Raw genomic sequence first — 27624 nt, forward strand, 5'->3', positions numbered from 1 at the left:
TGCTATCCCTTCAAGTCTGAACAAAACCATTCAGCTCCCCATATTTTTTATCCAAGAACAAAACCATTCAGCTCCCCATACTTCAACAAGATAACTAGACCAGAGTAAAATTTAGTTTCTATATTCTATTTCTCAGACTTTTCTTTCTTGACTTTTTATTTTTTTATTTTTTTTTTCTTTCTTGACTTTTAAAATAGATTCTAATTGGAACAGAACAGCTTTGTGGCCCTTTTAAATACATTTCAGAAATCATATGATTAAAGAATAAGCAGGTGACTTGCAAAGTAAGCAGCTGCTGGCAAGGGGCTTTTGTAGTTTGAAAAAAATATATATTCTAAAAATTACATTTTTGTCACAATATTTATTTTGAAATTCTAAATAATACTAAAAAAGGATGGGAGTTTTTAAAAAATGTATATATATATATGAATTAGAAGAGGGTGTAAGTTTACAAAAAAAAGAGAAACACTGCCTTAGACTTTTGTGAAATGTAAAACTGTTAATTTTTCACTATTTTGCTGTGCCTTACTATAAAAATACAGATGGCACAGCTGTTATATAGCTTCAACAACTTGATTATAAATTGCTTTCAAAAGTAATTTATTTGGATTTTCCGTATCCTTTAATGAATTGCAAATATATTAACAGAAAAGGCTTTCTCCCCCCGCCTCCGCCCCGGGCTGTACAATTTCTGAAATAAGTCAGGAAAAGCAAAAAAAGACACAAAATTACATTGTTTCAATGCAAATAGAACACACACATCACACCCACACTTGCATTTTCCCGGGTTTTCACAAAGAAAACGGGTCACCATATTTCTCAGTGAAGACCCCATACTATACTCTGGCTAATCAGAGACTTCCAAACTTTTTTCTTCAAAAAGAGCATTTTTAATAGACTAAATACTGGTTATCACTGAGTTTTTGTTTAAGGTACAACAGCAGCATGGTTCAAATGTAACTTGCAGTTCTTGGAAAAAAACAAAAATTTTAAAATAATGAAATACAGAAATAGTAGGGACCACCTTTCGTTATTTTGAGTACCATTGTTCACTTGAAAAAATATTTCCAACCTTCTAAAATTCCAGAGTTAAGAACCATTTCCAAGGGGGAAAATTATCCAATGCCACAACATAACTTCTGAGCAAAAGTGTGTGTGTGTACACATATATGTATGTGTGTGAAAAGCTTAAAGAGACTAAAAAGGATGTTAAAGTTCTTAGTATTTTAAATTTCCTTCAAAGTAACTACTGAAATTTCAAACATTTTTATGTCCTTTTCTGGTTGTTTGATCCTCATTCCAGGCAAAGAAAAAGAAAAAGAAAAAAGAAAAAAAAGCAAGCAAGCAAGCCAGAAACAGTTACTAGGTGGGAATAAGGCTTCAGATACCTAAAGGTTTTGAAAATAGGTGTGAGGAAAATGAAATCAGGCTGAGCTTTGGGCTGAGTGTCCCATAGCCAGCCATTGCCATGGTGTGCCTTCCAAAGCTATCCTTGTATCCTTGGTCTCAAAGTTAGTACCAGAAAGGCTCTCACCTGTGGCACAGGACATAAATTCCCACTACAAAAATATAATCACACATCAGCAAATTACATTCTGAGCTTAGCTTTCTCCAGGCTTTGTAACAGAGCTCAGGTTGAAGCTGTCTATGAAATCCCATATTTGATACTGTTATATAGCTGGCTTATGATTTGCCAATTAAAAAAATAAAAGAATATAAAATTAAATATTACAGGACTAATGAATAAAATGGAATATTTGTTAGAATCCAAGTGCTAGCCTTTGGGAATTTTTAATGATATTCATTTATTCCCAGCCTTTTCTTTTTCTTATAAATTATTTCTTTAAGCAGCACATATTACAGAGATTTAGGTAGGAAATTTTGTTAAATACCTTTCTGGCACCCAATACCTAATCTAAGACTCTGATGTGAATTAATTTATAATGGTATCTAATCCACATTCAAATGGGCAGATTAACAGAAACGATAGAAAGTTACTGAGTCTATAGGTTACAATTTTGTTCACATCTTCTGTAATCCACCTTATTTTCACAACTTGACTAACAAGTACAGGTAACCAGTAGATAAATTTGTCCTTCATCAAATAATCCAAAATAATAACCATAGGCCTGTCATTCATAAGAAACTATAATTTGTTATAATCTGACATTGGCACTTAAAAAAATGTTAACAACTAAAGTTTCTCTAAAAATTTCAATACATTACAATAAAGGAGATACACAATTTAAGACTTTAAATCTGTTATTGTGAAATTCCAATAATTCCCATTTTATTATGCATAATTAGATCTTTAAAATTGTGGCCATTCCCCAAAAACACCAACCTGTACTATGACAAATTCAGGAGAGAATTCATCTCCTTCATAAGAATGGGTTTTTTGTTTTTTTTGCATCTAAAAATTTCTAATATCCTAAACCCAATCACTCCTGGTAAACGTTTTGGTGACTCACACTACTGAAAATAATTTGAAGCAGAGAGCTGAAAAGAATGGAAATGACCTCAACCAGAGGTAACTACACATTCTTGCACCCTGCTTCAACACTTAGAAAAGTCAAAGGGATACTTTCTTGAACAAATATAGATTCAAGGTTATGGTACAATTCTGATTGTATTAAGGCTTTCGCTATCATGATCTCTTAAAGTCTCTCCACTTTAGTGTTCTCATTTTGATTCTTATGATGAACTTAGATGTTTATTAAGGGCCTTGTTTTGGCTTTTCAGTGGGCAAACACTCTATCATCTCTGAATGTTTAAAGGTGATCCCACAGAGCTCAAAGAGAAGAGGCAATATGGTAAAGGGACAACTTTAAAGTTTGCAATACCGAGACAATGATCAACACTTTGAAGCAAGATGAATAAATTAAAATTCTTGGTTAGACATTAAAGCATTCTTGCCAAGAATAAGTGTACACTGTATGGTGGGATATTTGATTCCTACACAGGAGTCCCAATGTGCCCATTACATTTGTTTATGGGAGACACTGCAAGTTTAAGGTAATTTACATTCCTTGGCAATCAAGTTACTCTGTTATAGGCAATGTCTTTTATTGTTCCATCTGGCACTTGCTAACACCATTCTTGAAGAACCTAGAAATGAAGGTCAGTCACTCTGTTAATCGGGAACAGAACCAAATAAAAACAAAGTTTTGGAAAAACGACCAAGAAATTCTGGTTCATCACTATTTTCCATATCTAATGGTTCCTTCAAGATAAAACATAACTCTTCCTTCCATGATAGCTTTCCAACAAAGGGAGATTAAAGGAAAAAAAAAAAAAAAAAAGAAAAGAAAGTTCCCCATCCTACCCCCCTAAATTGTCATTCATACTGGTGAAAGAGCCAGTCTTGTTAGCAGCTAAATATTGCACTGCCTTTCATTCTGTGTACAGTCAGGGTCCAATGAAAGTGGCACACTCATGGTATAAGTGATGGATGATGACACTGCCGGCTCAAGAGTGAAGACTCAGTATATGGAGGGACAAGAAACATGTCAGCACTAGTCACACATCCAGTTGCAAAAGTCTGATTTCCAGAAGTTAAAATTCATCACTTTCAGCTGCATGAAGTTGTGTGTCGTCTGCATCTGTCATGCTGCTCTCCTGGGATTCATCTGTTCCCACTTTAAAAATAAAAGAAAAGTCTACAGTAAGGTGTCTGATAAATATTTCTTGTTGGTTCATGAAAACATATAAGGAAAACTATTCTGTGCAGAGAGAGGAGATCTTAAATCAAGGCCCTTAAAAATCTTGATATCCTTCAATAAAATGCAATTCAGGCTCCTTATTTTACAGCATGTCTGAGAAGATTAGTTTATTGCATTTAACCTTTAAGAGTTTTAACTTTTAAAGCTGCCTCTCCCTAGTGAATTCCTTATTCCTAACCCAGGAATTAAAACTAGTTCAAGACATTAAAAAAAAAGACTGACATACCCTATAACTGTTGACTCCACTTTAGCAATATAATAGTTCCTGCTAGTCCACAGAAATATAATCTTCAGTTTATTTTTTTAAATATTTATTTATTTATTCATAGAGATACACACAGAGAGAGAGAGAGAGAGAGAGAGAGGCAGAGACACAGAGAGAGGGAGAAGCAGGCTCCATGCAGGGAGCCTGACATGGGACTCGATCCAGGGTCTCCAGGATCATACCACAGGCTGCAGGCGGCGCTAAACCGCTGCGCCACCGGGGCCGCCCTAATCTTCAGTTTAAAAAGGGATATTGGGATTATAGGAGCTATGATTTTTTTTTTTTTTTTTTTTTTAGGAGCTATGATTTTAATTTTAAGCCTTTCACCAAGTTTTCTGGAACAAAGGCATCATCAGAAGTTTCTTAATTCTCTTATTAGGAGCACCTGGGTGGTATAGTCAATTGAATGACAGACTCTTGGTTTTGGTTCAGATTGTGATCTCAGGGTCATAAGTGATCTCAGGGTCATAAGACAGAGCCCTGGTTGGGCTCTATGCTAGGTGTGGAGTCTGCCTAAGATTCTCTCTCCCTCTGCCCCTTGCTCTCTAAAAATAAATAAATCTTTAAAAAATATATTATGTTAGGACTTAGTTCTCACTATTTATTTTAAGAAATACATTCAAGTTAGAGGCGCCTGGGTGGCTCAGTCAGCTGAGCATTTGACTCTTGGTTTCAGCTCAGGTCATGATCTTATGGTTCCTGGGATCAAGCCCCATGTAGGGCTCCACACACCTCAGGGAGGCTCCTTCAAGATTCTCTCCCTCTGCCCCTCCCCTAAGTTATGGGCATTCTAATTTTTAAAAATCTTAATAAAAAAAGATATACAGTCAATTTAGATATAGAGTATTTACTACTGCCTTAAACTACTTTTTTGTTCCCTCCTCTTTTCTTGACCCTTCAGTTTATACATATTAGCCATATTTTTGGATTTTGAATTTGCCAGAGCTTTACAGAATTTGAATAGTAACTACTGCAGATCTATCAATACTTTAAAATGTGCACACATCATTCATTCACTTAGCACTTACAATGTCACATCCATCATCCCTCCCATCCCACCCTGCATTCTTATGAAGCAGTAAAGCAGACATTAGTTATATATTTTAACTTAAATTGAGGTCCAGGTAAAAACCTGCAACTGATTTGTCAAAGTCACATAGCAAATTATATCCAAAATGGAGACTAGTTACCGTTTATATATTGTTATATAATTGTTTATAACAATTATATATTGTTAATATATAATTTAATTTCTCTAAAATTCCATTTGGTAGTAAGAATACACCATCGTTAGAAAAAGAAAATTAAAATGCAGCCCACAAATCCTTATGCAAAAGGTAGATTTCTGAATATTCAATAATGGAGAAAATTTCCATGTTTATTCTGTATCATAAAGAAATATCTGTTCCCCTTTGCCTAACTCTGAGGTGATGTTTTATTAGCTCTCTGGTTAAATACACATACAAACCTGATTCTTACGGATGATACTCACTGATCTGTTCTTCTTGGGTTATTGGCTCCTCATCATCTGGAAGGTAGCGCTTATCAATTGCCTCTTTAATCTGGTTATTGGCTCCTTTAGGATCTAAATCCATAGCCCAAGAGAAATTCATCAGGGCGAGGTGCGTTTGACCTAACTTCTTGTAAACCTAAAAATAAACAGCAGCACTACATTTTTCATTAAGTTGTGAGCTTCAATTAAAAAATTCTAAACATTAATAATTTAAGTAGGCTTCTGATTTACATGCTGTAAACCCATTCTGATGATGAGTAGGGCATTTTCATTCTATAGAAAAACTCAGACTACCTTCTGAGTTCCTTTTAATATATTCAGATATTTTCAGAATTCCTTGCCTCTGTCTCTCTGATAGTGAGCATCCAATAAATCATACTCTGATTGGATCAACGACAATTGAAAGAAATGGACTATAAGCTGCCTGATTAGCATTTATATACACTGATTTTAAAGGCTGTTATATCAACTCTCAACCCCCGTCCACTGTTCTCAGCTACCCTAACCAGTTGGCACCTAGGGGCCAAGTCTGTAAAGTCCTGACTTGTCTGGCCTTGGAAATCTTGGAAGCCAGTTCTTCTAATTAAGATAACACAGAGCCACTAATTTTCTTTTGAGGGATGCCTACAAATTTTATTGATAATTGGAAACTAAGTGGTTTCAAAGATGTAGTCTCAGTTATGAATTCATGACTGCCATAGGCTGCAAGTGCTAATACACTTCCAAAACCATAGTATGTTTAGGATTATGGGGTGTGTGTTCTTGCTCTTTTATCAGGGTATCTTCTTCTTAAATGTTTTAACTAAATCCATTCTTTATTCCCAGAGCATTTAGTCTGGAGCTCTAGTTGAATTTGCTCAATAGATGTCGCACAATATGTTTTTATATTTCTTCTTCAGAAGTTAATATTCATTATGAAAGTCACAGTTTAGGACCATGGCCCCAATCTTTACCTTTCCTATTAAGAAGTAAACGAGGGATTCTTTGGGAACAATTTGTTTCAATTCTTCAAGTTCTTGTAAAGCAGACTGAAAAAAGCAAAGAAAAACAGAGTAGCAAAATTTTACAAAGTTCTAACTAAGCAAGTGTTATTTGATTTCCCGAATCATCTTAACTAAAGTTTACTACGTCTTAACCAATGCACTTCCTTATTGCGTTAATCCTGTAGATTAAGATAAAATGCATGAAAATACTTATGACAACAAACAAGAAATGGCAGGAATTCACCAGAGTACACTGAGAACACACACTTGTGGGTGACAATGCTTGCTTTGGTCACTACTGTATTTAAAATAACAAAGTGCTTTGAAAACTAAGTTGCAGAACAAAACAGTTCTAAAGTTTTGTTAATAAACCTCCCTGATGTAAGCCCTAAGCTTTGAATACCACCTGCCATTTTAACTAATGATTTAGAGTCTAAAATTTAAACCTCTGAATTAAATCAAAACTGTCTAGAAATCTTTTGACCATTGCTAACAGGTTGGGGAAATTGAGAGAAAAGATAGAGAAATAGATTTATATTTAAAAGGACATTATGATCGAAAATAAAACTGGCTCCCCAAATGAGATATTGTCCACTTTTCACCCAGCAAATGGACAAAAATAAAAATAGCTCGATGTTACATTAAGTTACCATAAGTGAATCAGATATTCCCACCACCGAAGGTGGAATTGTAAAGTGATATAATCTGTTTGTGAGAACAATTTAGCATTATCTATTAAGTTAAAAACTGCATGTAACCATTGATTCAGCAATTCCGCCGCTAGGCATTTGTCCCAGGGATATATTCAAAAAAGTTCACTAAATCATCTTTATAAGAATATTCAACCCAACATGTTTCTGCAAATCAATAGATGCAATCAAGTTGTGTCTAATCAAAGCCTAACTAAATAAATTATGGTCCATCCTCTATGGAATACTAGGTCTGTAGGCGCTCAACTGTATGTTTGGGGAAAAAAAAAAAAAAAAAGCAAAAGCAAGATGTAAAAGAGTGTGTGCAATAATACTATTTCTTTTGTAACAAAACATATATACCACACATATACAAATAGTTATGTGGGTATTCCCATAAGTATTTTATAAATACATTTATGTGAGCATATATAAATTTTTTTTTCTGGCAGAAATCAATAAATATATGCCTCACGTATACAACTTACTTTTGGGCAGGGGATGATTGAAGTAAAGGGGGAGGAAGGATGTTTTATCTTTTCCTTGGTAGCTTTCTCTATTTTTTGAATTTTCTAACATAAATATCATGCTTTATTTTTCTATAATGTTCACAGAGGTTATCTACTTTTCTTCTCTATATCTCTTTGTAGTAAAACAAAACTCAATGTAAAGTTTTTGAAAAAAGATAATTATCAAATATTTATCCACAAGTGTTAAAGTGAAAAAAACGCAAATTATAGAATAGCATGTGCAGCTGTATTGGTTTCCTATTCTGTCATAAAAAATTACCACAATTTTGATGGCTTGAAACAGACAAATTTTTTTTATCTTATAGTCTATGCATCAGAAGTCCAATATGAGTTTCACTGGACTAAAATCAAAGTGTTTTCCTTTCTGGAGGGTATCTGTTTCCCTGCCTTTCTTGGCATCTAGAGGATGCCCACATTTTTTGGCTTGTAGACTCCTTCCTCCATCTTGGAAGGCAACAAAGGTGGGTTGAGTCCTTCTCATGCTGGTTCTGACTAAAGCTGGGAAAGACCCCCCACTTTTAAGATTCATGTGATTAGACTGGGCCTACCTGAATAATGTAGGGCACTCTCCCCAACTCAAGGTCTATATCCTTAATGACATCTGCAAAGTGTCTTCTGTGTAAGGTAACATATTCATAAGTACTCAGGATTAGGGCATGAACATCTCTGAGGGGTCATTACCCTGCCTACCACAACAGTGTAGCCTACTTTGTTAGATACAATTAAAAATATATAAATAATGAGAAAAAGAGCTAGAGAAGTATGTTTTGAGTTGTTAACAATGCTCCTCCCTGGAGGGTCCCCTTATGCGGCACATTCAACTTTGTATTTTTTTTTATACTTTCATATTATTTGACTATTTCGTAACAAGCCTATTACTTTCACAAAAAACACCCACAAAGATATAATGAATAAAGCAGTGATCAAAGACTGTGGGCTAGTAAAGGTACCAGAGGATTGTAGCATTTAGGTAACAGAAAGGGATTTATTCATTGATTGGTATAAGACTAGTTTTATTTCTCTAAGAAGGGTTCTCTAAAGAATAAGGAACAAATCTTATTACACAGTCCTAAAAAAAGTTTAATACATTCCCACTGACCCTCCTTTGACCTAAGGTCAAATGTAATTTCTTGGCTTTTGAAAATTTTTTATTGGCATTATCTAAAATAACAGATTTACAAAAAATCTTTTTTGTGAGAAGTAGTGTGAAAGCAGCTGGGTAGTAGGTTCCATGGATTCATTATCACAGTATAATGACGTCTGAAATTTTCTATAATAAAAAAGAAGAGTAAAGGCAAGCACACACACACACACACACACACACACACACACACAGTTTCTTGGATAGTGCATTTGTTTAAAATGCTGTGTTTTTACACAAATATGTAGGGGGCTCTGGTGCATGCTTAACACTTCATCATCTTCCTAATTGCTGGCAACCTAAGAGAAATAAATTCAAACCACTGCTGGGCTGAATGGGTCTGAGAATCACATCTGCTTGTCTGGGAATGGAAGATTTATAAATAATTCTACAAGGTAGACTGTACTCTTTTCCTTCCATACTATTAAGTATTGTAAAATATACATGGAATAAAGAATCAAGATAAAAGATCAGTGGTCCTGGATATTATTTACTTACGATCACTGTTAACAACTGTCACATATTACTGACAGGGACTGATGAAGACTGTATCACAATGAAGAAGCCCAAAACTAATTTTAACACTGCCAAGAAGCAATTTTCACACTTGTTGAGCTCCAGATCTCTTTACACTCTTAAAGCTTATTAAGGAACCCAAAGAGTTTTTGTTAATGTGGGTCATAGCTATCAATTCTTACCATAAAAAAACAAAAAAAACAAAACAAAAAAAAAAACCTTACCATATCAGAAATTAAAACTTGAAGTTTTAAAAAATTTATCCGTTAATCTAAGAAAAACAATAAACCCATTACATGTTAACATAGATAATATCTTTTTAATGAAAAATAGCCTTTTCAGAACAATAAGTCAGTAAGAATAGTGGCATTGCTTAGCATTTTTGCAAATCTCTGGTTAAAAGAAAACAGCTGGACTCTCTTATCTGCTTCTACATTCAATCTGTTATATCATGTAGCTTTTGGAAAATTCCACTGTACACTGAGAGAATAAGAGTGAGAGAATAAGAGTGAAAGAATAAGAGAATAAGAGTGAAAAAGGAAAATAACATCTAGATATTATGAAAATAGTTTTGACCTTGTGGACTCCTTGAAAGGATTTTTGGGGACTCTCAGAAGTTACCAGACCATTCTTTGAGAACCATTGCTTTAATCGGGACAAGCACCCCAATCCTTCTCTGCTCACCACACAGAGTTCAGAACTGATAGGTTTTCTTTCAATGACTTCCTGTTGTAATTGTTATAACAATTCATGCATCTTTCATACCTCTCCACCCTAATAATCTAATTAAAAGACTCATCGAGAAACAGTTTCTACCATAATATCAGAATTTTCATTTTTGCCTTAAAAAGACTTAAGACTTATGTGATATCAGTGCAGCACATTAAATAGGGTGATATTTAGCAATGCTTTTGCCACGGAGAGGTTGTCATTACTTGCTTTTGATTTTTCAAGCCAAGATATTTCAGAAGTAACCAGTAACTTTTCCTCATGCCCCTTTTTTATTTTAATAGAGGTATTTTGAATATACCCATGCATCAAAGTAGGCCTTATTATTTATTTAGCCAAACCTTAAGCTGGTACTCAAAAATGGCTGTGACCATTATAGCTTCAATGGTCGGTCAGATTAGAATTTGGGCTTCTTGAACCAAGTACAGGGCTGATTTATATGGCATACCTGATAGGCAAGTTGGTATTAAAATGGCTCTAAAAATAATAAATTGAATAAAATGCTTCAACTGAAGAATCTGACCACAAATCTAAAGACATACAATGAAGCAAAAACACGAAAACAAATGATGAAGCAAAAACATGAATACAAGTGATAAATTACAATGATAGTACCTTAAAGAACAAGTTAAAAGTTTAAAAGTGTTTATTAGATTTAAAAGTAGCTTTTACAGAAGAACAAAAACAGCAGGACTAGACATCCACTTCTTGATAAGGAAAAACAGAGTAAGATTAGGGGAATTACTGAATAAATGACAAAGAATAAATTAGATGGTTGATCCCTTATAAATCTTTATTAGGCTGGAAATATTAGGAGTTTATCATTGGTTTTGTATTTTTCAATTTCACCAAATGTCAATGTGTACTGGAAGAACCGACTTCTAGGGAGTCTACTGAAATGGATTATTTGGCCCAACATTTTCTGTGCACTTAAATTTTGGAGTTTTCTTATTTGGTAAGTTTTTACTCTTTTTAGAACAGCCTAAATTTATTATAAAAGAAACCTGAACTTTAAATGAAAACTTTGGATTCATGGTTTATGACTGAGTAAATGACAAAAATCCCATGTTACTTTATGCTTTTTTTCTTTCTCAATTTTCCTTATCTTCTTTCCTCAATTTTTTTTCATGCTACAGCTCCACAATTTGGAAAACAGAGTGATAGGTAAAGAGAGAAACACATCAGATGAGACCAAGTATCCTTGTTATAAGCTTTCATAATTCACTATACTTTTCCTTTATGTACTCCATATGGATTATTTTTGTGATTATTTGATTAACGTTTGTTGCTCCTCTAGAAGAGTACTAGATGGGAAGTTCTTCAAAGGCAGGAAATGTGATTGCTTTGCTTGCCACTATATTCTTAGTCCCTGATATGTAATAGTACTTGGTAAATATCTGAATAATGCACACACATTCACTTGCCATCCATTCAGATATTTTGATCCCAAGAGGATGGTTTAGGTCTTAGCTTTAAGAGAAATCCCTGATGGAAAAACTGCCTTTTATATACAGAGTCTTTATGCAGGATAACACATATTCCTTTTTTTTTTTTTTTTGATAACACATATTCCTAAATACCCACACACTCCTCTTACCTGTCAGTATTTCATAAAGAAATAAAATCACAAAAGAAAATTTCTTACTGTATAACTTCTAAAAATGGGAAAAATGAACTATCAGAGATGAAAAAATATAACTTTTGGTCTATTAAAAGAAGGGGCAAAACTTAAACAATAAAATGTCAAAACCCATTAAAATATATATCTTACCTTATATTTTTCATTTGCAAATAAAACTGAGGCTCTGTGAAATTTGCATAGAGGGTTCTTGGGATCAATAACAATGGCTTTGTTTAGGGTATCCAAAGCCTTCTCTGATTTTTTCAGTGCATGCTGAACCTATAAGAAATAAAGATCATATTAATATTTCCTTTAGATATTTATGAAGAAAGGTGAGAACCAAATACTGTGACTCAAAACCAACATAAATAACACTATTATCTGGCTGGCTCAATTAGTAGAGGGTGCAGTGCAACTCTTGATCCTGGGGTCATGAGTTCAAGCCCCATGTTGGGCATACAGATTACTTAAAAAAAAAAGAAAGATAATAAAATGACTAAAGTTGTATGGTCTAAGTGGGTTTTCCACAGAGTTAAGTGGACTTAATACTTGATTACTGGACTATTAATAGATTATCTCTAAAATCTCTTCCAATAAAAAAATAAATAAATAAAATAAAATCTCTCCCAATTCTAGTTCACCTGCTTCACTTTTGAGATAAGAAAATTACAAGCCCAGAATGTGAAATACCTTGCTTTGAGATCAGAAGCTAGGTCCTGTGGCACCCAATCTACCATTATGTATTCATAATGATAGCTTTATCTTTATTTTTAAGATTTTATTTATTTATTCATGAAAGACCGAGAGAGGCAGAGACATAGGCAGAGGGGAAGCAGCCTCCCTGCAGGAAGCCAAATGTGGAACTCTATCCTAGGACCCTTGGATCATGACCTGAGCCAAAGGCAGATGCTCAACCACTGAGCCACCCAGGTGCCCCTGATTATTTTATCTTTAGAGCAGATATTTAGTACCTTTAAGTCTAAAAGACAAGAAAAACCATGGTTTTTCCCCTCACAAGAAAATCTGTACTATTTAGGTAGATAATACATTTCACTATGTTTATTATGGTCCTCTAAATATTAGGCTTTTCAAAACTATATTCAAAGGAACACTACAGGATTTGCCTCTAAAGCCTTACCAAGTCCTATTTCACTCAAAACAATTAGATTTCTACTTGTTTTAGGAATTTATTTTAAAAATAATCCTTCTGTTTTATATATTTGAAAACCATTGATCTGTATATAGGGAAGTAAATATTTTAAATAACTTAAAAAAAACCCACATAACCCCAAGCATCACTATTCATTTATGTGTCTAGCTAATGCCATGCTGTGTTCCTCCTCAAACTGTATGTTAAAAAGAAAGTATAGTGCATGGATGGGGCTGTGGAACTTGAACAAATACCACTCACTACAACACAAATGTGAGTAGGTACTGCCAAAATCTAGTTCCTAAATTCATCTATATGACAATCTTTGCAGAAGGTTATTACTACATGTGGCCAAATATTCTGCCCACTGGATTGAAATCCTAAACATTAGTTCTCTAACAGAGAAAAATATATTCTATTACTTGAAAAGTTCTTTAAATGAACCACACAACATTTTAACAATCTGTTCCATAATCACTTTAGAAGAAAGCCTACTTTAAAAGATGTCCAACTTCACTAAAAGGTATCAAGAGGTACTTGTTTGATTTGCTTAAGTGATGCAGAAAAAATTTTTGTTGATATATTTTGCATAGTACCTAACCATAAAAAGTTACCATGGCAACTTGAAAAAGTTATAAAGAACTACAATTCTTCTCCCAAAATGCATTGAAATTCCCAACTCACATAATCTCCTCACATTGTATGCCCATTCTCACAAAAGCCAAGCTTGCTGAGAAGAAGTGAAGGTGAGGGGGGAGAGGGAGGAGACTGGTAAGAGGCAAGAACAAGAACTTCCAGTACCATAAAATGTGATTTCAAAAAGCAAACATACTTTTTCTCCTACTGAAGTATGACTAATTATCTAACACTTAAAATAAACATAAAAACAGTGATCCAGGGATCCCTGGGTGGCGCAGTGGTTTGGCGCCTGCCTTTGGCCTGGGGCACGATCCTGGAGACCCGGGATCGAATCCCACGTCGGGCTCCCGGTGCCTGGAGCCTGCTTCTCCCTCTGCCTATGTCTCTGCCTCTCTCTCTCTCTCTGTGACTATCATAAATAAATAAAAATTAAAAAAAAAATTTAAAAAACAGTGATCCAAAAACTGACTCAATGGAATAATTAGAAAAATCATCTTAACAGCATGCATGGATTTGAATCATTTTTAATATCCTAGAAATATTCTACAAATCTTAAAATTAAAAACATTAAGTTTCTGCTCTAATTTTTAAAAGATGGCTTTTCATGACAATATTCATTATATTGACAGGTACATGTCAAGACTAGTATCCCCCCTCTCTTCGTGATTTTTATTTTGACCTTTTCTTGAAAAAAAAAAAAAGAAGGTAAAAGTCAGACTCCTTTAGGGCTTTGAAGTGTGTATTCTTTTTCTCTCTCTCCAAAAAAAAAAAAAAAAAAAAAGTGTGTGTGTGTAATGCCTGGGTGGCTCATCTGGTTAAGCATCTGCCTTTGGCTCAGATCATGATCCCAGAGTCCTGGGATGGAGCCCTGCATTCTTGGGTTCCCTGCTCATTGGGGAGTCTACTTCTCCCTCTTCCTCTGTCTCTCCCTATCCATTCATGCTCTCTCACTCTCAAGTAAATAAATAAAATCTTAAAAAAAGAAAAGAAAATGAGAGTGCAGTGAACATAATGTTAATCCTACAGTCAGGATGCAGTTGCTCCTTCCCAATCCACCATGTAACTACACCTTTCCATCAAGTGTCACCTGATGAGCCAAAACCTGGTATTTTTCGCCACATGCTATTCTATCTGCAGCACCAAAATAATCAGTAATGGAAGTTTTTTTTTATTTGAGAGAGAGAGAGAACACGCACAAGCGGGGGGAGGGGCAGAGAGAGAGGGAGAAACAGGCTCCCCACGGAGCAGGGAGACCAATTCGGGGCTAGATCCCAGGACACTGGGTTCATGACCTGAGCAGAAAGCAGACGTTTAACTGATTGAGCCACCCAGGCGCCCCAATGGAGTTTTTTAGATGACAGAGTTGCAACTCTTGATCTGCTACATTATGTAAAATCTGTGTTAAGTTCATCAAATTGGTAATCTTCTTTGTCTTCATCATTTTTCTAGTTATTTCACTGAGTTGGTTTTTGTGATTAGTGGTTCTCAGATCAAACAGATCATGCAGACAGACGATACAAGTATTTGGGGAATTTTGTCTCTTTTATTGCCAAAATGTTGGAAAAAATTTATTTCAATACCTTTCAGATTTCAAAAGTGCGGTATATATATAAAGCCTACTAAAAGACTAAAATACTGAAATTTTCCTTCAAGCAAAGTGTAAAAAGTATATTGAACCTGTAAATTGCTCGTGGCTAGACTTCATTGTCATCTTAATATATTCTCACAGGTACATATATACACACATGTGTATATACATGTGTGTGATTATGCAATCTATACTGTACAGATCATGGAACTGGGAGGCTTTGGAGTATATCCCCGTACTTTTTTAAAAAAAGATTTTATTTATTTATTTGACAGAGAGAGAGAGCACAAGCAGAGGGATCAGCAGAGAGAGGAAGAGGGAGGAGCAGGCTCCCCGCTGAGCAGGGAGCCCGACGTAGGGCTTGATCCCAGGACCCCAGGATCTATGACCTGAGCAGAAGGCAGACGCAGATGCCTAACCAACTGAAACACCCAGGCGTCCCTATCCGCCATACTTCTTTCTTCAGGAATAGTTGCAGTGTTTATACACCAGCATTTCTTCTCAGGCTTTTATTGGGTGCTGTTGCTTGTTATATATGAAGAGAAATGTGTCAAACAAGTTTAGAGTTTAGTGTGTTCTGAAGAAGGGTGTGAACAACAGTGTTCATGCACTCTGAGAATGCTTTCCACTTTCCAGCCTGGTAATTCAACTGTTCAGTATCTAAAAGCAAGTCAAATAATATGAACATTATCTCCTACTAGAAGCAATGTTTTTAAGTTTTCATGGCACATTATGATTATAAATGTCTCTCCATCTCATCAATAAGTCTATGGGAGTCCCAGGAAGATCCCTGAAATGTCTGGAGTAACTGTAACTATTAGTCACATTGAATAAGTGTAGTATGAACAAAATATTTTGTTGCACAGAGTTAACAAACAGTATATTCCCTGACAAAACTACTATTGTTTTATTACAACATTACCTCTTGTTTTTATAAAATGTATCAAGGTTTAAATTGATAACTTTATTTTACATGTAAAAAAACCAGTTTCTTTAAAAAGGAAAATGGTGATCCACACTGCCCTTTAAGAATTTCAATTAGTGCTGACATACCTGTATTACTCAGTGACTAAAACATAGGGAACCATTTGCCTTGAAATATTAATTACTGAATTTATGAGCCAAATACTAACATGGAAAAAAGTGTGTTCAAAACATGAAGTATCTCATGTGAGTCTTACAACAACCCTATGAGGTAGGCAAGGTGGTATTACTTGTCATTTATAAAAAAGAAGCTCAGAGAAATGGACTTGCCCAAGGAATAAGGGTACTCCAGTGATTTCTCTTTATGTAAAGGCAAAAGGTGGTATTTTTGGCTAAAAAATAATCCACGATATTGTTCCAAGAATATAAACAAACAAAAAGCCCTAATTTTCACCACAGCAATCGAGTCAATAACAAATGTATTTCAAAAGGGAGATTCACTGAAAAATATTTGGAAAGCTACTTACTACTCCAATGTGGCAAAGTAAAACTGAACTTTGAGGGTTGATATCAAGTGCTTTCTGGAAATGCATTTCTGCAAGGCTGAATTTTTCTTGTTTGTAATAAATCATTCCTAAACCATACCTGGAAATAGAAAATAAAGTATAATTTTAGGGATATAAACGTTTGGCTGCTAATTAGTTCAACTAATAAAAGGGTAGGTTATGGAATCTGGCATTTTAATAAACTAAAGAGAAACACTGGTGGTGTCAGAGAAGGCAAAAACTATCAATCATGATAAAAAAAATCGTCAAAGCATTTTAGACAAATCACTTTTATAAGTAAAAACAATATATCCAAATCAATCAATCAATCAATCAAACAGAACTTCAACAAAGGGGAAAAAGAAACTGTATCCTTAAATCCATCATTACAGTATAGATTTAGCAGCTCATCTTTACTTAGAGTGGCTAATTACGTGTGTGTCAATCACATTGTTAAATTCTTTATGTGAATTATCTCATTTAATCCTAGAAGGAAACAAGGAGATAGGTACTATTACCACTCATATTTCAAATAAGGAAACTGAGTTAAAAGTTAAATAAGTTGCCCGCAGTTATATAGCTAATAAGGATTCTGATCAGATCCTTCCTTTATGATTCTAAACCCTATATTCTTTTTTTTTTTTTTTTAAGATTTTATTTATTTATTCATTCATGAGACACAGAGAGAGAGGCAGAGCCACAGACAGAGGGAGAAGCAGGCTCCATGCAGGGAGCTCGACGTGGGACTTGATCCCGGGTCTCCAGGATCATGCCCTGGGCTGAAGGCGGTGCTAAACCGCTGAGCCACTCGGGCTGCCCCAACCCTATATTCTTAACAATGCTATTTCCATATTCTTGGTGCAAATGGATGTATGTCATTATAATTACATATAATATGCATAGTGTCATATTCTGCTTCTCCTCTCCTCACCTACTGATCAAAAACATACTCCCATGTACTTAAAAATTATAAAATTTAAAGGCTATGTAACATCATATTAAGTTAATATACAGGTATTTCTTCTGAGTTTTCAAAACATCAAATGAATATAAAGTGACTGACTGGGATCCCTGGGTGGCGCAGCGGTTTGGCGCCTGCCTTTGGCCCAGGGCGCGATCCTGGAGACCCGGGATCGAATCCCACGTCGGGCTCCCGGTGCATGGAGCCTGCTTCTCTCTCTCTCTGCCTGTGTCTCTGCCTCTCTCTCTCTCTGTAACTATCATAAATAAATAAAATAAATAAAAAAAATAAAAAATAAAAAAAAAAAAAATAAAGTGACTGACTTACATTAAGGAGACTTCTCTTGGCTATGACTAGATAATGATAATGAGGAATAAGCACCATATAAATGAATAAGAAAGCACAATACATCTTCTTATATTTGGGATGAAGAAATGGTATGAAAAGCTCTATGTTCATAATGGTGATGATGGAATAACAAAAGAAAGGCAATTTATTCTGGAGTTGGAATAATAAATTTACTTAATATTTAGTCAAATACTTAAAGTTACCTAAATACTGCAATTTAAATCTTTCCTGAAAAAGCTCACCATTCTATTTCTTTTTTTCTAATTGAAACAATTATTTTTATAACAATTTTTGATATGGTAAGGTTTTAAAATAATGCAACTATTAGGGATCCCTGGGTGGCGCAGCGGTTTGTCGCCTGCCTTTGACCCAGGGAGCGATCCTGGAGAACCGGGATCGAATCCCACGTCAGGCTCCCAGTGCATGGAGCCTGCTTCTCCCTCTGCCTATGTCTCTGCCTCTCTCTCTGTGTGACTATCATAAATAAATAAAAAATAAAAAAAAAAGAAAAAAAGAATGCAACTATTACAGTATAGGAGAGACCCAAATATTTAAAAAAACAACACAGGTCCTATTAAGAACTGAGTCTTTAAAATATTAGAGTACTTTATGTGAAGAGAAGGCAGTGTAAGCAAGCTTGACTATTTAATAGGTCTACAGAAGCTAGCACTTGTCAGGCCATCTTTCAGGTAATGTAACTACTCAGAAATGAGATATAATCTTTTAAAAAACATATACACATAAAAAATATGCTTTAGTAATCTAGTGATTCAGATTTGGTGACAGAATGAAAATTCAGCTGCTATAATGATTACCTCAAGATTAAAAAAATGTCTGACATAAAAACTGTAGCAGAGTTATATCAGAATCATACTTCTTGATATTTAAACTATTAATTCAATCAATAAAACTACAATAAAATGTTAGTAGATACAGTGTTGAGGCAGAAATAAACTTTTAATGCCTTCTTCATTTGTTAACTATACGAGCCAGGTAACTTCCTCAATAGACATTACTTAATAAACTGGAATACTGAGTTCTAAAGAAACCTAATGAACTAGACTGGTATTTAATAAACTAGACCACTGCAAAGAGCAACAATTAGTGTAGTTCTCAATGTTTATTTTCTCTTATCCAATAGGTCCTCTAGCCCTCTCCACTTTCCTAACCATGTTCTAATCTTTATCACTGTTTCAGTGTTCTAAGAAAAAGAAACAAATCAAATAACAAAATCGATTATTTTCAAAAGTTTGGTAGGAGAAAAGGTTGAAACTTTCTGGTATTCCATCATTAGTTAACTTAGAGTTGTGTTAAAGGTATATATTGTACATAAAAAACATTTTGGTTATAACTTATCAGCCAGTATATAGTATTCTTAAGTATTAGCAACCAAATTCACGACAATAAAGAGATACCTAACAAGAAAAATTACTGAGTATCAGTCTCATCATTAAGACATTGTCTTTACACTTCATTAGCACTTACCATGCATTATAATGTCTCGGATTGACTCTGATAGCATTTCGAAAACAAGCTAATGCTTTGTCTAATTCTTCAGTTAATACAAACTCATGCCCTAATAGAGTATAGGCATAAGCATAATTTGGATCAACCTGGATAGCTCTCTGGAAGAATTTAATCGCAATATCATGTTCCCGTTGCAAACTGAAACAGTTCCCTGCAGCACACCAGGCCTTAAAAAAAAAAAGGGAAAACCAAATGTATAGTTAAAATTTTGTTTCAATTTTTCTAACAAAACCAAATTTATGACTAAAATCAAGACTCAGCTCTCACTTAGAAAAACAATAACTAGAGTTATTTTTTTTTAACTTTTTTATTTGAGAGAAAGAGCATGTGCATGAGAACATGGGGGAGGAGCGGAGGGAAATACTCTCAAGCCGATTTGGCATTGAGCCCAGAGCCCAATGGAGGGCTCAGATCTCAGGACACTGAGGATCAGGACTTGAGCCTGAGCTGAAGCCAAGAGTCACACGCTTAACTGGTTGTGGCACCCAGGTGCCTCCTGAAGTTTTAATAGATATAGTCAATCCTCATTGTCACAATTTCATATTGGTGAATTTGTCTACTTGTAAAAATTTATAATATTTGTAAAACCAAAATCTACACTTGAGACTGCTTTAGTGGTAACCTACATACAAGCTGTCCAACAGGTACAGTTTCTTTTTTTTTTTTTTTTTTTTTTACAGTTTCAATTGAGGTAAAAAAAGGTGACTCTGTGTCTCCTTGTTTCATCTGTCATAGAGATGACCAGAGGATAGAGAGTGGAGGAAGCTGTGCAGTGCAGTGCAAGAAGCTCTGGCTCTGGGGCCAATCAGAAAGAGACTAAATCCTATATCTGGCACCTGTTGTAGGGTGGCTTCAGACAAATCACCTCAACACTTCTAAATTTCATATTCTCTTTTATAAAATAAGGATAATAAAATCTATTGGGATGGGTTGTTTTTAGGATTTAAGATTACAATCTGAGGTGTGTGTGTGTGTGTGTATATTTCCCCTAGGAGCAATGATCCAGTCTTTGCTGATTCAATGTTCACAGAAACTACTGAACATAATAACTACCAAGACTAACAAGAATTTACTATTTTTAATTCTAAGCTCAAATATGTGAAAAAAGTATCACTATTCTTGAGATGCAATTAAATACAATTCTTATAGGACTGGAGTATGTAAACGAATTGTGCCTATGTCTTTTTTTTTTTTTTTAATAAATCTTTATTTATTTGAGAGACAGGGAGCATGAGCAGGCAGGGTTGAGGTGAGGGGAGAAGCAGAAGGAGACTCCCCGCTGAACAGGGAGCCTGACTCAAGGGCTCGATCCCAGGACCTGGAGATCATAACCTGAGTCAAAGGCAGACGCTTAACTCACTAAGCCACGTAGGCACCCTGAATTGTGCCTATGTCTTAAAATGACAATAAAAACCACTATTTTATTTTAATTTAAAATTAGCACTTTTTCCAATCTACGTATTTTCTGCTTAATGAACACGATTCCTGCTGACAATGGCAATTTAGAAAAAGATTTATTTATTTATTTCAGTGAGAGAGCGCAAGTGCAGAGGGGAGAGGAAGAGGGAGAGAAAAACCCAAGTAGACTCAGCACTGAGCATGGAGCCCAACACTGGGCTTGATCTCATGACCCTGAGATCAGACTTAGGCTGAAACTAAGTTGGATGCTGAACTGACTGCACCACTCAGACACCCCAACAGCAATTTTAATACAGCCAAATCTTGATTAATCTTAAATAAAACATATGTTTGTGAATCTGCACCACATATTCTAGGACTTTGTCTTCTCTGAGTTCCTCTCTGCCTGTAGAGAAGGGTGCAAAAGTAAGTGTCTATGACGCTAAACGGTGTTTGAATTATTTGCTTCATCCTCACTTGGCAAGGGTAGTCAGAAGACAACTACATAAGCAAAGTGTTTCAGTTATCATACCTCTGGTGAATTTTTATCCATGTCTGTTAAGTCTTTTGAAAGAACTGAAAGAGCAACATCTTTTTGAAGATGCCAAAGTGTTGTAGAGTAGATCTCCATGCCTTCAACTCTATAATTCTCAATCCTTCTAACCTCTGAGAATATTCTTTCAGCCTAAAATAAAAAAAAAAAACAAAAACAAAAACTAGTTAATGGGAAAGTAATTTGATAAAATTTATGTATACAGGGAGAGCACTGGGCACTGTTCTCATAGGACCTAAATGCTGCCTTGTTTTACAGTGTTTACGTGAATTAGTAATAACACTAATTCCACAGTAGGTCAAACAATATTCCACAGTAGGTCAAATACTGATATAATCATATTCATATTTAGTTTAAGTATATGCAAGTTATGGTAAGAATGTAAACTGTGAAAAGAAAACCTGCATCTCCACCAAAACGACAGGAGAAATCTATACAAAGTTATAATTCATAAACAAGTCAATTATTTTATTCTAAAAAAACATATTTCCAAGTTTTAATAATGGCTTACAAAATAACTCAGGAAAAGTGAGAGAATAATGATTTCTATAACACAAAACCACTTTTGCATGGGCTTTTATTAAGAGGTTGAGTTAAAAACTTAAGGGGGAAAAAGAGGTTCTGTTGACCACCAATGCTATGACATGTGGAGCACTGAGCACACCCACCAATGTCATACCTGCTGGGAACTGTAGTCCCAATCTAGTAATTCCCTTTTCCTTTACAACACTAACCTGACTTTAGGTTCCCTCTTCAGCTACTTTTTTTCCTCCCCACATTCAAAGCTCCCAGAGTGGTTTCTCTCATCTTGAAGTTTGAGGCTTTGATTTATATAAAACCAATTTAGCAGTTCTCTAGTTTATTCATTCAAAAAAAAATTCTGAAAGTTTAGTTGAGAATAAAAAATATTTGGGGTGATCTTAATGAAATGAAGATGACAGAAAATAAAGAAATAGCATTTATAAAACTAAGAACTCCAAGAAATGGCCATATACTATCCTTAGCTTAATGATTTGTAACTTCCCTAAGTCCCTTAAAAGTTATATAGATAAGTTTTTCTTTTTTTTTTTTTTAAGATTTATTTATTCATAAGAGACAGAGAGAGAGAGAGAGAGAGATTGAGAGAGAGAGAGAGAGGAGAGAGAAGACAGAGACACAGGTAGAGGAGATACATGGAAAAGCAGGCTCCATGCAGGGAGCCTGATGTGGGACTCCATCCTGGGACTCCAGGATCATGCCCTGGGCTGAAGGCAGGTGCCAAACCGCTGAGCCACCCAGGCATCCCTATGTAAGTTTTTCAAACAGACATTGGTTATATGAAGACAGACTTGACCAAGTCAAATACAGGTTTTGGAAATATTTTGGTTTCAATTTTTTCAGGATCTATAGTGTCCTCTGAAAAGTGATTGTGGCATAGACAAAAAGAAAAAAGGGGGAAAAAAAACCCCTCATGAAATTAAGTTGAAACAAAGGCTTCTGTTTAGTTAGTAACTGGGTCACTGTTCTATAATTAGAGGGAAACAATTAAAATTATGTATTTTAAAGTACCTCTGAAACAAATTAGAAATAATTTTGAAAAGGGCTTGCCAAACATAGCTTTTGTCTATGTATCAGTAAAGGACCATTATCCAAACATGGAACTTATAGCAATGAATAAGGCTATCTGTCTACAGCAATACTTCTTTCTTTTCCATACAAAAGTACATGAGTTAATATCTTCTGTATCTATTCTCTACCTGGAAGAACACTTCATTCTCAGATCTGCATGGCTCATGGAGGAAGGAGTCACCTCCTTTCTCTGAGCATGTTTTTTTAATATATAGCACCACATATTTATTATTGTCCTGCAATTCTCTTACCATGCTTCATTTTTTTCTTCCTATGACTTATTGCTACCTGTCCTTATACATTTATTGGCTTACAATCTCTTACTAGAATGCAAGCTCTAGAAAGCCAAGCAATTATTTGTCTAGCTGTATTACAGAGTCTAGAAGAGAATATTAATCTATAATATGCACTGAATAAATGAAAGTAAATAGGGAAATACTTAGGGGTGAAGTGGGTACAAAATTTAAATTAAAAATCAGAATTTTCTTTTCTTCTTTCCTGGTAAACAAGTAACTTAAGCAACAAACATAATTAAAAGGATAAAAGCCTTGCGAAGGACATTATGTCCTTGATTATATACAGTTTTCTTTATGGCACTTTTCAAATTTATAAAACATATTAAATGCCAGAAATTCATCCCAGTAGGAACTCTGCATATAGTAGAAAAAAATTTTGATTATAAATATCTATTACATGGTAATATATCTTTGGATCCAACTGAGCAGGGTACAAATGTCTGTATAAGAATATACGAATGTGGGTGCCTGGATGGCTCAGTTGGTTAAGCGTCCAACTCTTGATTTTTGGCTCAAGTCATGATCTCAGGGTTTTGAGATAGAGCCCTTGTAAGGCTCTGCACTCACATGGAATCTGCTTCAGATTCTTTCTCCCTCTCCCTCTGCCTCTCCCCTGACTTGAGCTCTAAAATAAATAAAATCTTAAAACCAAACATAACAAAACATATAGATGACTTGGATTCTCTAAAATAAGCAATTCCCTCAAATTTGAATTACCCCTTAACACAAGAAAAAATTGTCTATTTATAAATTAAAATGCTCAGAAAATATACATAAAGACATTACATAATAAATATTGGCCTTTTATTTTTTTTGTCTCGTTTTGTTAAATTTAAGCAGGCTGCACACCCAGTGTGGAACCCAATGCAGGACTTGAATGCATGACCCTGAGATCAAGACCCAAGCTAAAATCAAGAGTTGGATGCTTACCTGACTGAGCCACCCAGGTACCCCTAAATATTTACCTTTTAAATCTGTCTCGAGCATAGGCATTTTAATTAAATTCTCTCTAAAAAAGGCATGTATAATAGTTTTCTATACTTACTTGCATGTACTCTGAAAGTTCAAAATAGGCCCTTCCAATTTGGCACAGTACCCAACCAGTATTGTAGTGGTGAGAAGGTAGGTGGCTCAAGATATTTATAGCTTCTTTGCAGTTGTAAGAACACAAAGCTAAATAACCTTTCCCCATTTCACGAAGAAGGCTCATCAAACCTTCTAGGAGAAAACAATATAGTAAACAAAGGAGAAAAACACAATAAAACAGTTTGATTTTTTTAGAAAGGCTAACTACAAAATAATTTATTAAAAATTCCAATATCTATCTAGAAAAAACTGGAATGTACTTTAATGAACATAAAAAAACTTAAAGTGAATAAAATAAAATACAAAGAAGATATTAAGCATTTAAAACAGACCTGCTGCTGCTTTCTGTAGATTAAATGCCTGGATCTGAGGTGTGATTGTGGAGATTTTCCCTTCTGAAATGATGGAAGAGTCCAATTTGGTAATTTCCAGGCTATCATTTATGTTAGGTTGAGTTATTCCTCCTTTATTAGTTTTACTTTTAGTTTTTCTGTTTGGGATTTTAGGTGGAAACTTCATTTTTAACTTTTTGCTATTCTCCTGTAAAAAAGAGAAAAATTCCACATTTGTTAAACTCATGTATTTTAGACTTCCCAGTCCTTTCTCAAGTATCAGACACAAAATAAATATATAGTCTTGACTGGGCTATATTTTTCTCACAAAAAAATTACAGAAACAAAATTTTCAAAATCATTTAATTTTAAATGCAAAATAAATTGTATTCACGAATTAGTGTGTAATATAAATCAGCATTATGTGTTCGTTGCTCTTTTCTCAAAGTGTATCACTTTCATTTATTATTTAAAATAAGAAAATAAATGGATGTAATACTACCTAGTTGTCTCAGAGCATTGTAACTGGTAAGTCATAAAACTGTTGATTTGTTGATGTCAAAATTAAAAATTATCCATAATATTTGTCAATGGACCAAGAAAATTTACCAAGGGCATAATGAGGCCCTCCAACTGTACAAAGAAATATGCAAAGAAAACACAGAAAACTTCTATTTATCCTCCCTCTAATTTTCCCAGTGATACTATCTGATATAACCACAGGACATCAACAAATCCATGACCCTGGAATCAGTTCAGTACTGTCAACTAAATTAAGATCTTATTTGGATTTCATCAGTTTTGACATGTACTTATTTTTTGGTGTGACAGATCTATGAAATTTTATCACTTGTATGATTCGCATAATCAACCATTACAATAAGGATACAGGACTGTTCGACCACTACACAAAGAAACTCCTTTGTGCTATGCTCTAATAGTCACATCTTCCCCCCACAGTCTTAACTCCTAATAGCCACTAATTTGTTTCCCATCATAATAATTTTGTCTTTTGAACAATGTTTTATAATATTTATTTAAAAAGGACATTATTAAAGGACGGAGAAAATCTACAAATGTTATAGACAGCTTTACAAATTAAAAAAAATTAAAATAGTCTCTGTGTTTGAGATAAAGTCATCAATGAACAGAAATTTAAGAAGGCTAAGCATTAAGTATATATAACAGAAATCTTTAAATTACCTTGGTTGTAGAGCTGTCACTAGTAAAAAGTCGTGAACTTCTTCGAGGCAGTGCGTTTGGGGGAGATGTGATAGTGGGGCTCAATACCTGAGGTGTTGTACTAAAAAAAAAAAAAAGATAAAAGTGGACTTAAAAAAAAAAAAAACAGTTTATGACCATTACTTGTTTCAATTCAGATACATTTTAAAAAATGCATTCATCATGTTTGTACTCTAAAGTTCTTGAGTTTGGTTGGTCTATTTGTCATCCCTCTATGAAAACTCAGGATTTAAAAGTTATCTGTTACCATAAAATGATAAAAATTATAACATGGATATTCACTCTATATGAAATTGCTAATTTGAACTTAAAACAATCCACATAAAAATTCTGGATCAATAAATGATAAACATGTCTATAAACTAATACTCTCTAGCTCTCATTTGCAACCATAGCGAGTTAGAGAAAGATAGTTGGATACAGACAGTCTAAGTGTGGGATATTTGGCAACAAATAAATACCATTAAAACAATGGATACTTGGGAAATTATTTCCCTATAAATTCAAACAACCACATCAAGGTTTATTCTGTTTAGAAAAAAGGAATCTAATAACTGCCTGGGTATATTTTCTTTCTTTCTTTTTTTTTTCCTTTAAAGGGCAAACCCTAAGATATAAGGATTTCATTTAATTCTTAGAAAGTAAGCAAACTTAAAACATCAAGTTATCTGAGAGTGGGTAAGTCTATCGACTAAATGGTTTACAGTTTATGGGAAATTCCACTAGTTAACCTGAATTTGAGTCAAAGAGACTTCTGAGAATAAGAGACATTGACCAGTGAGTACAGAAAATCCAGGCTGTCCTTAACTCTCTCAAAAGACAGAATCTCAATGTAGAGATTACAGCCAGTGAGGTCATTTAGGGTAATGAATTAATTTTACGATACATCTAAAATTTTTGTTTTATTTTTTAAAAGATTTATTTATTTTAGAGAGACAGAGAGAGAGAGCAGGGGGAAAGGCAGAGGGAAGGAGGGTCTTAATTAAGCAGACTCTGCTCTCAGTGCAGAGCCTGATGTGGGACTTGATCTTATGACCCTGAGATCATGACCTGAACCAAAACCAAGTCAGATGCTTAACGAACTGTGCCACCCAGGTGCCCTGATACATTTTTTTTTTAATTAAGATTTCTTTTTAGAGCAGATTAGAGTTCATAGCAAAATTGAGGGGAAGGTACAGAGAGATCTGCCTTATACCCCTGCCCACCCCCCCCACACGCACAGCCTCCCTCATTATCAACATGCCCCATCAGAGTAGGATATTTGTTATAGGTGAGGAACCTACACTTACATATTGTAAAGTCCACAGTTTATGATAGAGTTCACCCTTGGTTTTGCTCATTCTATAGGTATATTGATCTTTTCATTGTTTCCACAGTTTTGTCCAGAAGCCGATTCATTTTTAAAAGCACAGTATCCTTTATTTGAACAACTATGTCATTTATATCATAAATGTGAAGTATATGTTATCAATAATATTACCTAATTATAGAAAAGAGTTTGCCTGAGAAGGGAGAGGTAATAATTTCATCCATGGAGTAGTTTATAGAGAGGACAGACCTGAGAAAAATTCTGAGATTTCTTAAAAGCCAAGAAAAGTTGCATAAGTGTAATATGACTCTTGTGGGGGTAGAAGCAAAAATAATAAGATGATTCTGGGACTAGGAGGATGAAGAAGAGAAACTCTTCCTATATTATAATTTTTGTTATGGTTCTATTA

General features: G+C 34.6%; 1 protein-coding gene across 14 annotated transcripts in view; it reads right to left on the minus strand.

Moving 5' to 3' along the window:
• Positions 1 to 583: 583 nt before the first annotated feature.
• CDC27 (cell division cycle 27) overlaps positions 584 to 27624 on the minus strand; it is a 70566-nt gene continuing 43525 nt past the window's right edge. For 4 of the 14 annotated variants that reach the window (XM_025436550.3, XM_025436542.3, XM_025436553.3 and 1 more), the window contains 10 exons: positions 25868 to 25967; positions 24665 to 24872; positions 24292 to 24464; positions 21322 to 21474; positions 19350 to 19558; positions 16538 to 16655; positions 11860 to 11988; positions 6454 to 6528; positions 5480 to 5636; positions 584 to 3638 (listed from right to left, as the gene is read on the minus strand). In XM_025436550.3, coding sequence (XP_025292335.1) covers positions 3556 to 3638; positions 5480 to 5636; positions 6454 to 6528; positions 11860 to 11988; positions 16538 to 16655; positions 19350 to 19558; positions 21322 to 21474; positions 24292 to 24464; positions 24665 to 24872; positions 25868 to 25967 — 1405 coding nt within the window. In that variant the 3' untranslated portion in view covers positions 584 to 3555. Of the gene's footprint in view, positions 3639 to 5455; positions 5656 to 6453; positions 6529 to 11859; positions 11989 to 16537; positions 16656 to 19349; positions 19559 to 21321; positions 21475 to 24291; positions 24465 to 24664; positions 24873 to 25867; positions 25968 to 27624 lie in introns of those variants that run through there. The other 10 variants (XM_025436554.3, XM_025436551.3, XM_025436548.3 and 7 more) reach the window with 7 other exon arrangements.

Source organism: Canis lupus, chromosome 9, assembly GCF_003254725.2.
Source record: "Canis lupus dingo isolate Sandy chromosome 9, ASM325472v2, whole genome shotgun sequence".
NCBI classification, from domain to species: Eukaryota; Metazoa; Chordata; class Mammalia; order Carnivora; family Canidae; genus Canis; species Canis lupus.